Source organism: Apis dorsata, unplaced genomic scaffold (assembly GCF_000469605.1).
Source record: "Apis dorsata unplaced genomic scaffold, Apis dorsata 1.3 scaffold_1093, whole genome shotgun sequence".
In the NCBI taxonomy this organism is placed as follows: domain Eukaryota; kingdom Metazoa; phylum Arthropoda; class Insecta; order Hymenoptera; family Apidae; genus Apis; species Apis dorsata.
Genome location: NW_006264191.1, coordinates 76,342 through 91,138, shown reverse-complemented (window position 1 = coordinate 91,138; position 14,797 = coordinate 76,342). Strand labels below are relative to the sequence as shown.

Genomic DNA, 14,797 nt, shown 5'->3' with positions numbered 1-14,797 from the left:
GTGAGGAGCGGCTGGGGCTGCCTCACTCTCCTCCGTATGTACGGAGGCCATGGGCTCTGCGAGGCATGCTTGGGGTGGGGGAGACAGAAGGGCAGTCTCGGCCTGCTTGCTTGCTCGCTTGCTCGCTTGTTCGCTCGCTTGCTTTCCTAGCAGTCACCACCGCCAACCGCACCGCATTTCACGTTTGTGCACAGCTGGGCATTTATGCCTTACTGCGCATGCGTTTCGCGCTCCCACTCCACTCCTAAAGGTCCGTAACTTGACACTATTGGCCCTGAAATTTATATAAAATTAAATATATTTTTTAAATTTATTTTTAATTAAAAAAATTAATAAATATTCTTAATAATTTAAAAGAAAGATGAATTATAATATCATATTTGAATAAATATTGATTTGTAATTTATTATTATTGTATATTTTGTATTTATTATTGAGAAAAGTTTGAAGAGTATTGAAAATTTAAAAATATATTACTATAATATAATTAATATATAAATTAATATGTAATTTTTTATTTTTCTTATTTTCATAATTTTTTAAAGAAATCATCCGAATAGATATTAATAAAATAAAATATATAAATTAATATTTTTATAATCATTGTGATATAATTCCTCAAAATATTAAAAAATAAATTTGAAAAAATAGATATAACTGATATATTGCTATACAGCACTATATTATTTTACTTCAGGATAGTAAAAACTATTCACAGTATCCTTCTCTTTTGATAAGCAAACCATAAATGATAGTATATATTACTAAAATCTTGAAATTAAATCTATTGTTTTTTCATTGGAATGCACATCTTCTTATGATTTATTCATTCTATAAAATCTGAATTAGTTAATTTTGAATAAAATTTGTTTTTATACATTGAATACCCGGTCTAGATACATCACTATTATACATATACTTTTCGTAAGCATTCTTTCTCCACGAGATATAGAAGGGATAACTTGGAAGAATAAACTTACTCTCTATAAAATATTTTATGTTTAAAAACTAATTATGCATACTGATTGGAAAATATATATAAATAGGAATAGTTAGCATATAAATGATAAATAAAAAAAATTTTTAGACATTTTAATGGGAATATTATATAATTATATTAAATTTTAATTGTTATTTTTTTTTAAACTAATTTCTAATAAGTGGAATAAAATTATTAAACTTAATCTATAATCTATGTACAATTCTTTTTTCTCATAATTTTAAAAATCCATAGTTTTTAATAAATAATTGTGATATTTTTATGATGATGAACATATCATGATAAATAAGATAAAAAAATAAAAATAAAATATGAATTTTTTATTAATATAATAAATTGTCACATAGAAATAATTGTAATAACAATTATTTTCCGAAAATGATTATCGCTAATAACATTCATTGAATCTAACATTATTTTAATTGCAGAAAATAATATTTTATAGATTAGTTTATGGAGTTAGTTTATAGTTTTAATAGAGATAATATCAAAAAACATTTATATTGAAATATTATTTATGGATGAAAAAATTAGTACAATACATAATAATTTTGTGTTATATTATAAAATAATAATAATAATAATAAAAAGAGAATCAAATATAATTTGTGCTTTTTATATTATATGCTATAATTTAATAATAAAATATAAAAAATATAATAAATAATTATTAAAATATTAATTTATGAATTCTTTTATAAAATAAATTTTTTAAAATTTAATCAAGACAAAAAAAATAAATATAGAAATATTAAATTGATGAATTCACTCTGATTCACTGTTGAAATTATTATTTTTGAATTATTACATTTATTAAATCCATTAATTGCAGAATTTATAAAAAAAATAAATAAAATAGATATTGGTAGAAATGAGTAACAACTTAAACGCAAAGATGAATATTCGAAATTATATCATGAATATTACGAAACAATAATTCATGACAATTTTAGCTACAATATAATGACGCCTAACAAATGAGGTCGAGTTCTACTTTTCCCGAGCACGGAAGTATATAGCTTAGTCGGCCTAGTGCACTAAGTTTTTATGCACTAACTATGTTGCAATGACCACAAAAACGACAAAAAACGGTCTTATAATATAATAAAAGAAGATAAATCAAGAAAGGAAAAAGAAAGAAAAGAAGAGAAAAGAAAGAAAGAAACGACGAGCGCTAATAATTCGTCGATAAAGAAAATCACGCTATGAACATTACAGGAATTCGACAAGAGCGCCCGTGAACTTGATTTTGTTCACTGACCTTTGTAACTTATTAAGCGTTATGTTTAAACTTTCTCTGATTAATCCGTCTCATAAATTTAACAAATTGATTTAAAACCGATATATAAAAAGAAATTAAAAACGAAAAGTATCATCAGAAACAAATTGCAATCTTTAAAGACAAGATCAAAAGCTCCATAATGTAGTTTAATGAATTTTATGTGCATCAATAATTAATACTTTATTGATGCTATATAATAAACAATACAAATTGTGGCGTAATAAGTAGAAGTCTATTCGAGCGAACCATGTATACGTCTTCGATATTAGTTCTGTACTACTGTCAATATTATTGCGCAACTCAGAATATTGCGCGTTTCATATTGAACGTTTAGGGTGTTCTTCAAACTGATATGAAATTGGGAAGTGTTACCACCATGATTCATTCTTAAGAGAACAAGGACTATTGTTCTTATTGAAAAAAGGAAGTTTGTAACTTTGAAATGCGACTCTTTGATGTTTGAGATAAATTTTTAAATATCATTGCATAATTGTAAATTTGTGTTAATTGAATATTCGTAGTCTAGCGTTGTGTAGATGACATTATTTTAGGCAAAGTATTCTAGAAACTTTTTCATATCTAGTAAATTCAAAAATTTAATTATATATACAATTATATATACAATAATAATATATATAAAAAATATTTGCATATTTTATTATTTTGATATTTATGAAAGTAAATAAATTTAATTATAAAAATTTGTAGTATTATTAAAAACAACAATGTTAAATATTAATATAAATATAACATTACAGCATTTACATCTATTGTATAAGAAATGCGAACTAAAGATTCAAATTATATTTGAAGTTAATTAAATAGAATTAAATAATTAAATAGAATTAATTAGATAATTAAAATAGATAAATTTTTAATTATTATGAATATGATAAATGTAAAAACATAAGAATATTATAAAAAAAATTAAAATTTTAAGTAATATATTCAAAAAAATTTTTACATTTATAATATGGATATGAATTCATATGCAAATTCGTAAAATTTATTTAAATACAAATTAACATTTTGGAAACATATCTATTTTAGAATATGTTAAAAAAAATATATTATGCGATATAGAATAAAATAACTTTTAAATTATATAAAAAAAATGGTTGTATTGAGAAATATTATAATTCATATATATGATCATTTTTCTTCTTGTTAGTGACAATGGAAATTAAATTGTGTTAAATACATTATAGGTAGAACAATTCAAAAGTAAACTACAATTTCATTATTTTTCGTATCATGTTAATAATGGATATTGGATACATTAACATCTGATGATTTTATATCATTGTCTTTTCATATTTGATCTGATTGCAATATCTTATTTATTATTGTTAATTTAGAATTATTTATGGAATTATTGCTAAATAATTGTTTATAATATATTTATACTATTATTGAAGAAACTTAAAATAATTTAAATATGAATGATTTATATCAAAAATATGAAATTATCTATTTAATCATTTTCATGTAATAGAAAAAAAATTCTTTGCATTCTAAATTAACTATTAAAATCAACAATAAAATTAACAAAAAAAGAATTATTAAAAATTATCAATTTTGCCAATATTCAACGAAGATAGACAAATAATGATTCCATGAGAAAGAAAAGAATTTAAACAGAGCGCATATAACGATGATAATAATAATAATAAAGAAGGCAGCGCCTGGAAGGGAGAAACGCAGGGGTGTATCAAAAGAGTTGGTAGATAGGTGTTGGAGTAGGGTACCAATCAGCTGGCTTGCGCGGACAGTAGACAACAGAACAGAGTAGACTCTCCAGAAGTGACGCACGTTTTCACGGGTAAGCGGACAAAAAATTATGCCTATTATTTATAATACGTTACATAATATGTGGTCGTGCACGTGTAATTTGATATATTGCAACCGAAAGTGAAAATATATATGAAACATTCAACTGTTTTACAATGTTGTTTTTGAATGAAAATGTGCTTATATTTAATCAAAAAGTGGGTCATTCATCAACTATCAGTTTTTCCCATCATGATCAATAATTGCCTACAATTAAAAAATCTACAAAAATATGAGCACGCAAATGTCTTATTGTGACGTCATGCGAATAAATCACGATAAATGAAAACCAGAATGTGCAAGACAAACAAGCGCCACCTCGCCCATAAAACTATAATCGATGTATTACATTGTACTCTCTTTAGGTTATGCGGTATGTCAGACAAATGCAGGGTCCGCGAAAATAATGATACGTATATGTAAGATTAAACATCGAACTTTACCGACCGAAACTGGATTGTTTATGTGTTTCATAATAATATCGATTAATGGATCGAATTCGACATTGTCTTAATTTTGTATTATAATTCATCTTATGCTTTTTAAAGTTCATTTGAATATCGAACATATTGTCACAGTATTAAATAATCGATATATATATTTTGGTCATTAAAAATGATTTTTCAAATATTTGATACGATATATTATTAAGAAACTTTCGAACTTTAACTTAATATTTTCAATTTTTTATTTTTTGCTTTTTTTTGGAAATAAAACATTCATAGATAAAAATTACATATACATATAAAATAATATTGTGATTTTTTTATATACTGTGTACATTGCAATTATTTATTTATAATATATATTAATAAATAAATATATTAATTTAATATATTAATTATATAGTTTTAATTTATTTGACATTTATAATATAATAACCTATTGAAAGTTATATAAAAGTTATAAAATTACATATTGATCGTTATTCAATTATTTAAAATTGATATTGTAAATAAAATATATCTGAAATTCAAAATAAATATGTAAAACTTTAAAATTGTTATCAATAAAATGATAAAACAATGACTCTTATTAATTTTTAGGACGGTTATTTTAAAAATTTATCAATTTTCGAAATCAAATAATTCATATTAAAGGATGAAACTTTTACGCATAAATAAATAATAATTATAAATAATTATAAATTATTAATACTTCAAAAATACAATCGTATAAGACGATATTAAAAGATAGTGATTTTATATATTACATAATAATATAATGATTATTTTTATTTACTATATTTTGATACTATTAGTTCATACCATAAATATAATATTAATAAATCTAATTAACTTTGTAATCAATCAATGTTTTTTTTTCTTTTAATAGTATTATAACAAAACATAATTTGAGTATTTTATTATTTTATGATTAAATCGATTTTATTATTGTAAAAGATTAAATCCATAATATCCCTCGAAAATGAGGGAGGAAAGAGTGAACATTGATGGACCTTTATGGGATCTTAACACCTTCGTTGGAAGATGGAAACATTTCGCTTGGGTGACAGATTTTCGCACATGTGTAACTCCTGAATCGAAATTACTCGAAGCAAAAAAGTTATGCGAGGATTATAAGTGAGTATGAGAAAACATTTTAGTTTTTTTGAATACAAAGTAATTTATTAGACTATTATATAAATTAGAATAGTCTACAAAAAGAGGAAATTAAAGATTTTAAAGTTGAATATGCTTAAAATATTAAATATAAAGTATTTGCATTAAATTCAAAAAGAACTAATAGAAATAAAGAATTTTTCAAGATATTTATTTACGTTTTTCTTTTTAATTAAAAATTAATTTACATATATGTAATAAACTATTATGATTATTGTACTGTTTACTTTTTATTGATTTATTGCTTTTTATTTATTTATTTAAATAATGTAAATAATAATTAAATAATAATTAAAATAATATATAAAATAATATATAAATACATATTATTGCATTTTTAATAAATTGTTAAATATAACTGCATATTAAAATAAGTAAGATAATTTTGTATAAATATAGTTAATATCTTTATTTAAAAAAAATTTCATTATTAAAATTATTAAGATTTTTTATAATATTTTTATAATTAAATAATAAAATTTTGGAAAACATATTTTCATGATATCAATTTTTTTTTATAATTAATATAATGATATATATAATGATATATAATGATTGAAATTCAGAATATATGATTTAAGAATTCAGTCTTTTTTTGATGTTCTTATCATGCTCGAAGAATCTGTTACATAAGAATTTTATCGATAAATATAATTTGCGTTAAATATTCCAAAGATAAAATGATATAATTATAATAATTATTTACATTTAATTATTACAACAAAATTATTATTCATAATTTGATATAATTATTAATTAGTATAGAAATTTATATTAAATATTAAATATTTTATTGTATATTATAGAGAATCATTTTAATTTATAATTTAATTCTTTAAACAGTTAAATTGAAAAGTAAAAATAATATTGAATAATTTATTAAATTTTTATATAATTTAAATTATATAATTTATAATATCAAAACGATTTTAAAAGCTTATCATTCTCTATTAAATATACTGTTCTATTTAAAACATCGAACTGACCTTGAAACTTCTTTCATATCTTCATATTCCCCTTTCTCTCATAAAATTCTAACAACTTTTTTTAATCTCATATAGTATGTATTTTATTTTATTGTCAATTGAATTGTGTGAATTCTTATTTTTATTATATTTTTCATAAAGTAAACTAAAATATATACATTTTATATATAATAAATAATATAGATATAACAATTATCTTTATAATTACATATATAATTATAATATATATTTAAAATATAATTTGTACATATTTTCGTGAATGTTTTATTCAATTTATTATTCAATTTTCGACATTATATTATAGATGGTTGACCATATATATAAATTATATAAATAATAATGAAAGATAAGAAGAAACGGAAATCATTAAGATTTTGCATTCAATTAGAATTTTATTTCAAACTTATAATAAGTCATTGTATATAATTTATATTTGATTTTTTTTTTTTTTGATTTCAGGTATTACAAATATTAACATTTTTATTTTATTTTTTTTTCATAAACAAATAACTTTGATATATAATTTAAAAGCGGATTATATGAAATTGATATGAAACAATCATAAAAAGAAAATAATAAAGAAAATAATTAATAAGAAATAATTATGGATTGTTACATGATTAAAAAAATTCAATATTATAAACATAATTAAAAAAATATTTCAATATTATAGAAATAAAATATCTTTTATCACTTATTTTTCGAATAGAAAAATATATTATTCAACAATTTTAATTTTTATTTTTATTTTATTTTATTTTAATTTTAAGTTAAAAAAATTACAAGAATTAAAAAAATTATCTATACAAAATGCATATTTTATTCAATTTAAATATTCATCTTTCTCAATTATTTTTAAATTCTATGTTATTATATTTTCAAATTTAATTTTGTATTTTTTTAAAGAAAATTTTCAAATTCATTGCAACTTAAAAATTCTTTTACATATGTAACATAAATTTACACGCATCCTTGTTGCTCACTGTTTTTTTTTTGTGTCTACGAAAAATCAATAGTCTGTTTATCCCTTAGACTTGGGAAGGAGCCAGCTGGTACAACCTGGGAGCAAATCATCTATGCTAAGAAGCTTTACGAGTCGGCCTTTCATCCCGACACCGGTGACCTGCAAAATGTCTTTGGCAGAATGTCCTTCCAAGTGCCAGGTGGAATGGCTATCACTGGTGTTATGCTTCAATTCTATAGGTAAATTGTCTCTTTGTATATTTTTCAATATAATTTCAATATATTTCAATATAATTATCAATTACAATTTTCAAAAAATGAAATTTATTAGAAAAACTAATTAAGAAATAAAACTGATAATTATTAGAAAACAATGGCTTCAATTTAATAATAAATCTCTTTGTATATTTTTTAGCTTAAACTAAATAGTTTTAAAAAATAATGTTTATTAAAAAAACAATTATAAAAATTAAAAAATTAAAAATGATAAATTTTTATTTTTAAATGAATGAAATGAAATGAAATTTATAAATTAATTTATTTTCATTTTATAAAATGAAATATTATAAAAAATGAAAAAATTTCTGTTTTTATGAAATTATTGATAATTTTTTAACTTTTTCATATTTTTTCATATTATGCAGAAGTAATCATATTAATAATCGTAATTTTTGTTTATAAAATCATATTTTGTTTATTTTTATTTTTAAATTTATGAAAAAAAGAAAAAATTTTATAATATAATTATAATATAATATATTATATCATTAATAACAATTGCAGAACGACCACAGCTGTGGTATTTTGGCAATGGGTGAACCAGTCGTTCAACGCATTAGTGAACTACACGAATAGAAATGCCAACAGTCCCACAACAGTCAATCAATTAGCGGTTGCATATATCAGTGCTACCTCAGCAGCTATGATAACTGCGATAGGATGCAAGTCGTTTTGGGCAAAACGGGCAAATCCGCTTATGGCGGTATATAAATAATTTATTTTTAAAATTTAAAAATTAAAAAATATAACTATTATGAAATATATATATATAATTTAACTTAATAAAATAAAAATCAATTATATAAAATAAATATTATATAAATAATATAAAAATTTGACTATTATTAATAAAATTTAATTTTAATTTTTTATAGCGTTATGTGCCATTCGCTGCAGTAGCTGCTGCAAACTGTGTGAACATTCCTTTAATGCGTCAGAATGAAATCACAAAAGCGATTGAAATTAGTGATGAAAACGGCAATAAATTGACAAAATCAAAAGTAAATTACATTTATTTTATTATATATAAACTGTAATTTATTTTATATCAATAATGGAAAATAAATGTTTTTTTTAGCTTGCGGCAGTTAAAGGTATCAGTCAAGTAGTCATTTCGAGAATTGTTATGTGTGCACCCGGCATGTGTAAGTAAAAATTAAATAAATGATAAATACATTATGAAATATATATTATTTTAATGAAATATGAATGAAATATAAATTATTTTAATGAAATATAATAAAGAAATTTGTATGGTTTAGTAATTCTACCGCTTATTATGGAAAGACTAGAAAAATATGCTTGGATGCAAAAAATCAAACCTCTTCATGGACCCATACAAGTTTTATTAGTTGGCTGTTTGTGAGTATTTTTTTAATATTTTTATTTTTATTTAATATATAATAATAATAATTAACAATAATAACAATAATAATTACGAATCGAAATATAATAGTTTAAAAGATGAATGTGTACAAAAAAAAAATATATTCATTCTAATATTTCAGTCTAACATTCATGGTGCCTACAGCATGCGCATTATTCCCACAAAACTGGTAAGCTTCTATACATTTTTGCATATATTTTATTAGCATATTATTATCGATTTTATATTTGTTTTTTATAAGTAATTATTTATTTTTTATAAGTAATTGATTAACTTAATAATAGTAAAAATAATTGATAAGTTTTAAACTTATTTATATTTCAAACAAAATATAATTTATTTATACCAAAAATCAATTTATGAAATGAATCTATGAAAATCATTTTTAATATTAAATATTCATTTACTGATGCAAGAATTAGCATAATAATAATATTTTAAATATTTTATCTAAATGAATATAGTTCATACATATATTTAATATTTTATAGCTCAATTAAATCAAGTACTTTGGAACGCTGGGAGCCCGAGAATTATGAACTTTTAAAAAAGAATTGTAAAAATAGAGAAATACCCATATACTTATATTTTAACAAGGGTTTATAATGCACGAAGATTGTAGTAATAAAAGATCATCAAAGGGTATTTTTTATGACCCTGTATAAGATAGCAAGTTAATTAATAATGGAATTGAAAAAGATTTTACATATTATAAATCATCGGAATCGTAGTTTTCTGCTGGTTCAGAGGATAATAACTCGTTCCGAAAAGAACAATATGTACGACAATATTGCATTTGAAATAATTTTTATTTTATATAGCAATACAATTTATTTATAAGTTTTATTATATATATGTATCATGCATTTATTGTTCATTTTTACATTTTTATCAATAATGATTATGCCTTAATATAGATAATGAAAACTATCATTAACTATTTTCTTATATGCAAAACATTTCGAATGGCGATAATTTTTGTTTCCATTAAATTATAGAAATACGATCAATAATTTTATTCATTTAAATAAATATATGTATATAATAATGATTTAAAATATCATAATTATAAATTATATTGTTAAATTCTGCGTTTTAGAACTTAAATATTTGTCCATATTTTATTGTTTTATTGTTATTACCTTCTTAAACTGTTAAACGTTACAAAAAATGCTGCCACATATGTATATTTTAGTAATACTATAATAAACATTCTGGAAACTAAATTTAAACGTATTTTTTTTAGTCTTTTATATAGTCTTTTATTTAGTCTCAATTTACAATTGATTATATAATATTACAACAAACATATAAATAAAATAACAATAGAAAATAATGCAATTTAGAACATGTATATATATTACGTAAAAAACTATATATTTGGTCGAGAATGCGTAGGTTGATTTTGTTGTGGCATATAACCGATACGTTCTTGAATTTCGCTTTGCGGTACTTTACCACCCCACGAAGGAGGATTAAATGTTGGCGGTCTTTCTGATTCTTTCTTAGCTTCAAGAGCTTTCCTCATTGCTTCATATTCTTGCAGATCATCTAATCGTAAGTCGATTCTTGTTGGACTTCGTCGTATCATTTTAACTAAGAAGTTCAATGCACCTTTTTTTTCAATATAAAAGTATTCACTGCAAGCTGATGATTCACTGGAATATGAAGAATGTTAGTAATAAAAATCAAAAAATGAACTATTTTTAATCTTTAATACTAGATACATAATTATCTACAGCATATTATAACATAATAATTTATTTTAAAATACTTTTATATATTTTTGATTTTAAATTGTTAATTCTTATTAAAAATAGAAATTTTAATAAATTAAAATTTTTTTATTGTATTTCGTATTATGTAAATGAAAAAAAATTTTTTTGTATATATTATATAGTACTTATACATATTACACATAAAATAAATTTAAATTCATTATAGAACTAATAAATGTATTAGAAAATAAAATAAATATGATGACAGAATTGATTTAATAAAAAAATATCTAAATTGATAAAATATAAAATATTTAAAATGAAAATAAAAAATTATTTATACGGGGTAAAGAACCATATAAAGACACCCCTGAACGTTAGGTTAAGATGGCGGATTACAAGGAATAGATAACTGGCCAGTAATAATTCTAAAATAAATAATACTTTTAAGAATGCATAGATTACTGAGCCATTTATATTCGCGAAAATGATATTTTTCCTACGATATTTCATACGAATAGTTCATAGATTCGCATCATTTACAGAACTAGCGTGAAAATGTGGGTACAACAAGGGATTTGGCCGCCGTAAACACGCTTCTGATCGAGTGCTACAATTTTCGTTAATTTTATCACGGCGGCAAGCACTCCTCTTTAGTAAATTGTAAATAATTGTAAATTAAGCACCAGGCAACGAAGCACCAGCACGAAAGGATGCTTTACTTGGAAGATTATGTTGAAAGTACGTAAAAACGAGGCATGCTCTGCTTACCCAGCTTCTCAAGAAAGTTACTAACCTTTCCGAATATACTCTCTCACACAAACATCAGAAACATTTCTCAAAGCGAATATCTTAGTTAATATTATATTATCACATATAATTATTTAAATGCTACCTTTTATTTTAGTGCCAAATTAAATACCGCGTAATATGAACAATTACTTGACATACTGTTCTTCATAAATTTTAGGTTAGTTGTATGTTTTCTAAATAGTCTATAATTTCTTTGCTCTTACCAATATATTTTGGAGTTAAGTTGTAATTTGTAATATTTTTTATGACTTTAATGTTAACATTATAATGATTAGATTAAATAGATAAATATTATTTATTCTTCTATATTTGATTCTTTTAATTCTGAGTTTGTTTGGTTATGTTGACCTTCTTCTTTTGCGTTTCAGTGATCGAGCACCTTCCTCAAGAATTAAGAGACCGGTTCACAGAAATGAGAGAAATGGATTTAGGTGTACAGAGTATGTACTTAATTATATAGTACTCTAAATTTATATTTAAATTTTACATCTATGAATTTAATCTACTTCTATTTAAAATTTATTTATGTTTTTTGAGAATTATGTTAATAAATGAATAATGAATAATAATTATTGCAGATTCAATGGACAGTTTAGAAAAAAAAGTAAAGATTTTTTTCGCAAATGCAAAGAAAATGAAACCTAGTGAAAAAGAAGCAGAATATGAAGCTATTAGAAGAGAATATTATAAAACTCTGGAAGATGCAGATGAGAAGGTGCATTTAGCCAATCAGATGTATGACTTAGTAGATAGATATTTGAGGAGATTAGACCAGGAACTGCACAAATTTAAAATGGAATTAGAAGCAGATAATAAAGGTATCACAGAAATATTGGAGAAAAGGTCACTGGAATTAGATCAACCACCTACAAATAGTAGTCAAAAAGAGAATCGATATAGCTTTACAACATCCAGTAGGTCACGAGACAATCATAGTCATTGTACGTATTCCTTCTAATTATATATTTTATTTAATCTAACAGGTAACTTATATTATATAAATCATTATAGCTCGGGCAGAAAAAAGAAGAGATTCAAATGCATCTTCTACATCAATAGAAAAACGCTTAGCTATAGAAAAAATTTCACCAAGTCTTCCTGAATCGCGACCAGCTTCTGTAAATTCAGGACCAATTATTGCCGCTACTAGCGTGCCATCTACTCCTACAGCAATCGCGAATTCTGTTGGTTCAGTGAGTTATAATCTCGGTCATATAGGAGCTGGTGGAAATGCCATAGCAGCTGCAGCATCGCAAGCAATTGCTGCGACACAACAAATGCAACATGGCAGACGTACTGCTAGTTTAAAAGCTAGTTACGAAGCCATCAATACTGGAGGTATACATGCAGCCGAATTTAGTAGAGAATTAGCTGGTGCTGCCATTGCAGCTATACAAGAAACAAATAAAAAACATAAAAAGTATGTATTAAAAGATTTCTATAATATTTATGAAAAATTTTGCTTTCAGTTTCTAAACAAATATTATTTCACATTTTAGAAAAGTAACAACTGCTGTACCAAGTTCAAGTGTAGTTGCTGCTTCAGTTCAACAACCAGTATCACCTCCAGTTATAACTACAAATACACAAGTCGTAGATTCTGATAATCCAGATTGGACTTATGATCCAAATGAACCAAGATATTGTATATGTAATCAAGTATCTTATGGAGATATGGTTGCCTGTGACAACTCAGACGTAAATTTCTCTTTCTTATTATATTTCTGTTTAATGTATAAATGAAAATATTTATATTTAATAATTAATTTTTTTTTTTTATTATTAACTTTTTATAGTGTCCTTTTGAATGGTTTCACTATCCATGTGTGGGTATCACTGCACCTCCAAAAGGAAAGTGGTACTGTCCTCAATGTACATCTTCTATGAAGAGACGCGGAGGTCGAAAAAACTGATTGTGCTATAATCAGTGCAAATATAATGAGAAAAAATTGATACTACCTCTTAGGCATTGTCCGTCAAGTACCAACTTAGTTAGGAAGCTATTAATTCTGATTTTATATGACTTTTTAAATATGTTTAAAGTTTAAGTCATGATCTTATCTGGTCTTGATCTTGTCCCACAAAACTTAAATTTCTGTTTTTACAGCAGAAAAGAGCAGTTTTTTTTACTGCGTTTTGTAGACATAATGAAAGGATCAAATGGTGTAAAAAGTTGGCTTTAAACAAATTCTGTTACATAAAAAAGATTTTGACATAAAAAATATTGCAATTATTTTTTAATACTTTTTGCACCATTCTATACCGTGACCACTAGATAGTTTACAAATTTACATTGAAAAATGATCTTTTCCTCTGATAAAATACAATACGATCCATTGACTGAAATACCAGAGGTGATTTTCATTGTGAATTTTTCGAAATTTATGTTTTTAGTTCACGCAATATCGAGCAATTTTCGTATATTTACGTCCTCGTGTTAGTTCAGACGTGCTTAATATCTCGCTGGATTGACGACTATGCGAGCAATAACATTTTAAGTGTTCTATGCTTTAAGAAAGAAACAAAACAAACGAAAGACAGAGAGAAAAGCGATAACAAATTGTGAGAATACTACTTTCGAAATGAAGGAATGTAGCAACTTGATGTATAAATAAATTGAACAATGCAGATTTATTATTTGTGTTATTGACGTTCATAAATGAAAAATAAAAAAATAATGACAGCTTCTAATTATTACCAATGAATTACGCTAAATTCAAATGTCATTTTTTTGTTTTAAAAGAAATGGAATCCTATTTTACGTGAAGAATGTCACAAAATCCTATAAAAAAATATAATGTGATCGTAAAAACTAAAAATATTTTGATTATTAAATAAATACATTGTCAAATGGCAATATGTAAAGTATCACTGCAGCATCAATTGTATCCTCGATTGATAATTTACGATTATATTA

General features: G+C 23.5%; 3 protein-coding genes across 4 annotated transcripts in view; 2 read left to right on the top strand and 1 right to left on the bottom strand.

The window, feature by feature from the left end:
* LOC102681578 (anaphase-promoting complex subunit CDC26-like) overlaps window positions 1-11,878 on the bottom strand; it is a 22,871-nt gene extending 10,993 nt beyond the window's left edge. Inside the window, exons 1-2 of the mRNA XM_006624676.2 lie at window positions 11,754-11,878; window positions 10,704-11,007 (exon numbers count right to left, since the gene is read on the bottom strand). Coding sequence (XP_006624739.1) covers window positions 10,722-10,940 — 219 coding nt within the window. The 5' untranslated portion in view covers window positions 10,941-11,007; window positions 11,754-11,878 and the 3' untranslated portion in view covers window positions 10,704-10,721. The remainder of the gene's footprint in view (window positions 1-10,703; window positions 11,008-11,753) is intronic.
* LOC102681435 (sideroflexin-2) lies at window positions 4,082-10,570 on the top strand. Its single transcript, XM_031514660.1, has 9 exons — window positions 4,082-4,104; window positions 5,516-5,695; window positions 7,753-7,923; window positions 8,467-8,665; window positions 8,838-8,963; window positions 9,041-9,107; window positions 9,225-9,324; window positions 9,471-9,518; window positions 9,841-10,570. Exons 2-9 carry the CDS (start codon window positions 5,541-5,543, stop codon window positions 9,953-9,955), a joined length of 981 nt encoding a protein of 326 aa, XP_031370520.1. The 5' UTR covers window positions 4,082-4,104; window positions 5,516-5,540; the 3' UTR covers window positions 9,956-10,570.
* On the top strand, window positions 11,360-14,514 carry LOC102681783 (inhibitor of growth protein 3-like). 2 transcript variants are annotated; one of them, XM_006624679.2, is made up of 7 exons: window positions 11,392-11,808; window positions 11,975-12,037; window positions 12,249-12,320; window positions 12,459-12,821; window positions 12,892-13,300; window positions 13,380-13,578; window positions 13,677-14,514. In XM_006624679.2, the coding sequence occupies exons 3-7, from the start codon at window positions 12,293-12,295 to the stop codon at window positions 13,791-13,793; spliced, it is 1,116 nt and encodes a 371-aa protein (XP_006624742.1). In that variant the 5' UTR covers window positions 11,392-11,808; window positions 11,975-12,037; window positions 12,249-12,292; the 3' UTR covers window positions 13,794-14,514. The 2 variants fall into 2 exon arrangements, with proteins under 2 accessions (XP_006624741.1, XP_006624742.1); XM_006624678.2 differs by lacking the exon at window positions 11,975-12,037 and having other exon boundaries at window positions 11,360-11,808.
* The last annotated feature ends 283 nt before the right edge of the window (window positions 14,515-14,797 follow it).

What these genes read in the sequence shown, in the direction of transcription:
- LOC102681783 (XM_006624678.2), top strand. Translation starts at nt 11,781, where the DNA reads ATGCTTTACTTGGAAGATTATGTTGAAA. An exon ending in CTTGGAAGATTATGTTGAAA is followed by an intron (nt 11,809 to 12,248) that starts GTACGTAAAAAC and finishes TTTGCGTTTCAG; the next exon opens with TGATCGAGCACCTTCCTCAA. An exon ending in ACGAGACAATCATAGTCATT is followed by an intron (nt 12,822 to 12,891) that starts GTACGTATTCCT and finishes AAATCATTATAG; the next exon opens with CTCGGGCAGAAAAAAGAAGA.
- LOC102681435 (XM_031514660.1), top strand. Translation starts at nt 5,541, where the DNA reads ATGAGGGAGGAAAGAGTGAACATTGATGGACCTTTATGGGATCTTAAC. An exon ending in GTTATGCTTCAATTCTATAG is followed by an intron (nt 7,924 to 8,466) that starts GTAAATTGTCTC and finishes TAACAATTGCAG; the next exon opens with AACGACCACAGCTGTGGTAT. An exon ending in GCATTATTCCCACAAAACTG is followed by an intron (nt 9,519 to 9,840) that starts GTAAGCTTCTAT and finishes AATATTTTATAG; the next exon opens with CTCAATTAAATCAAGTACTT.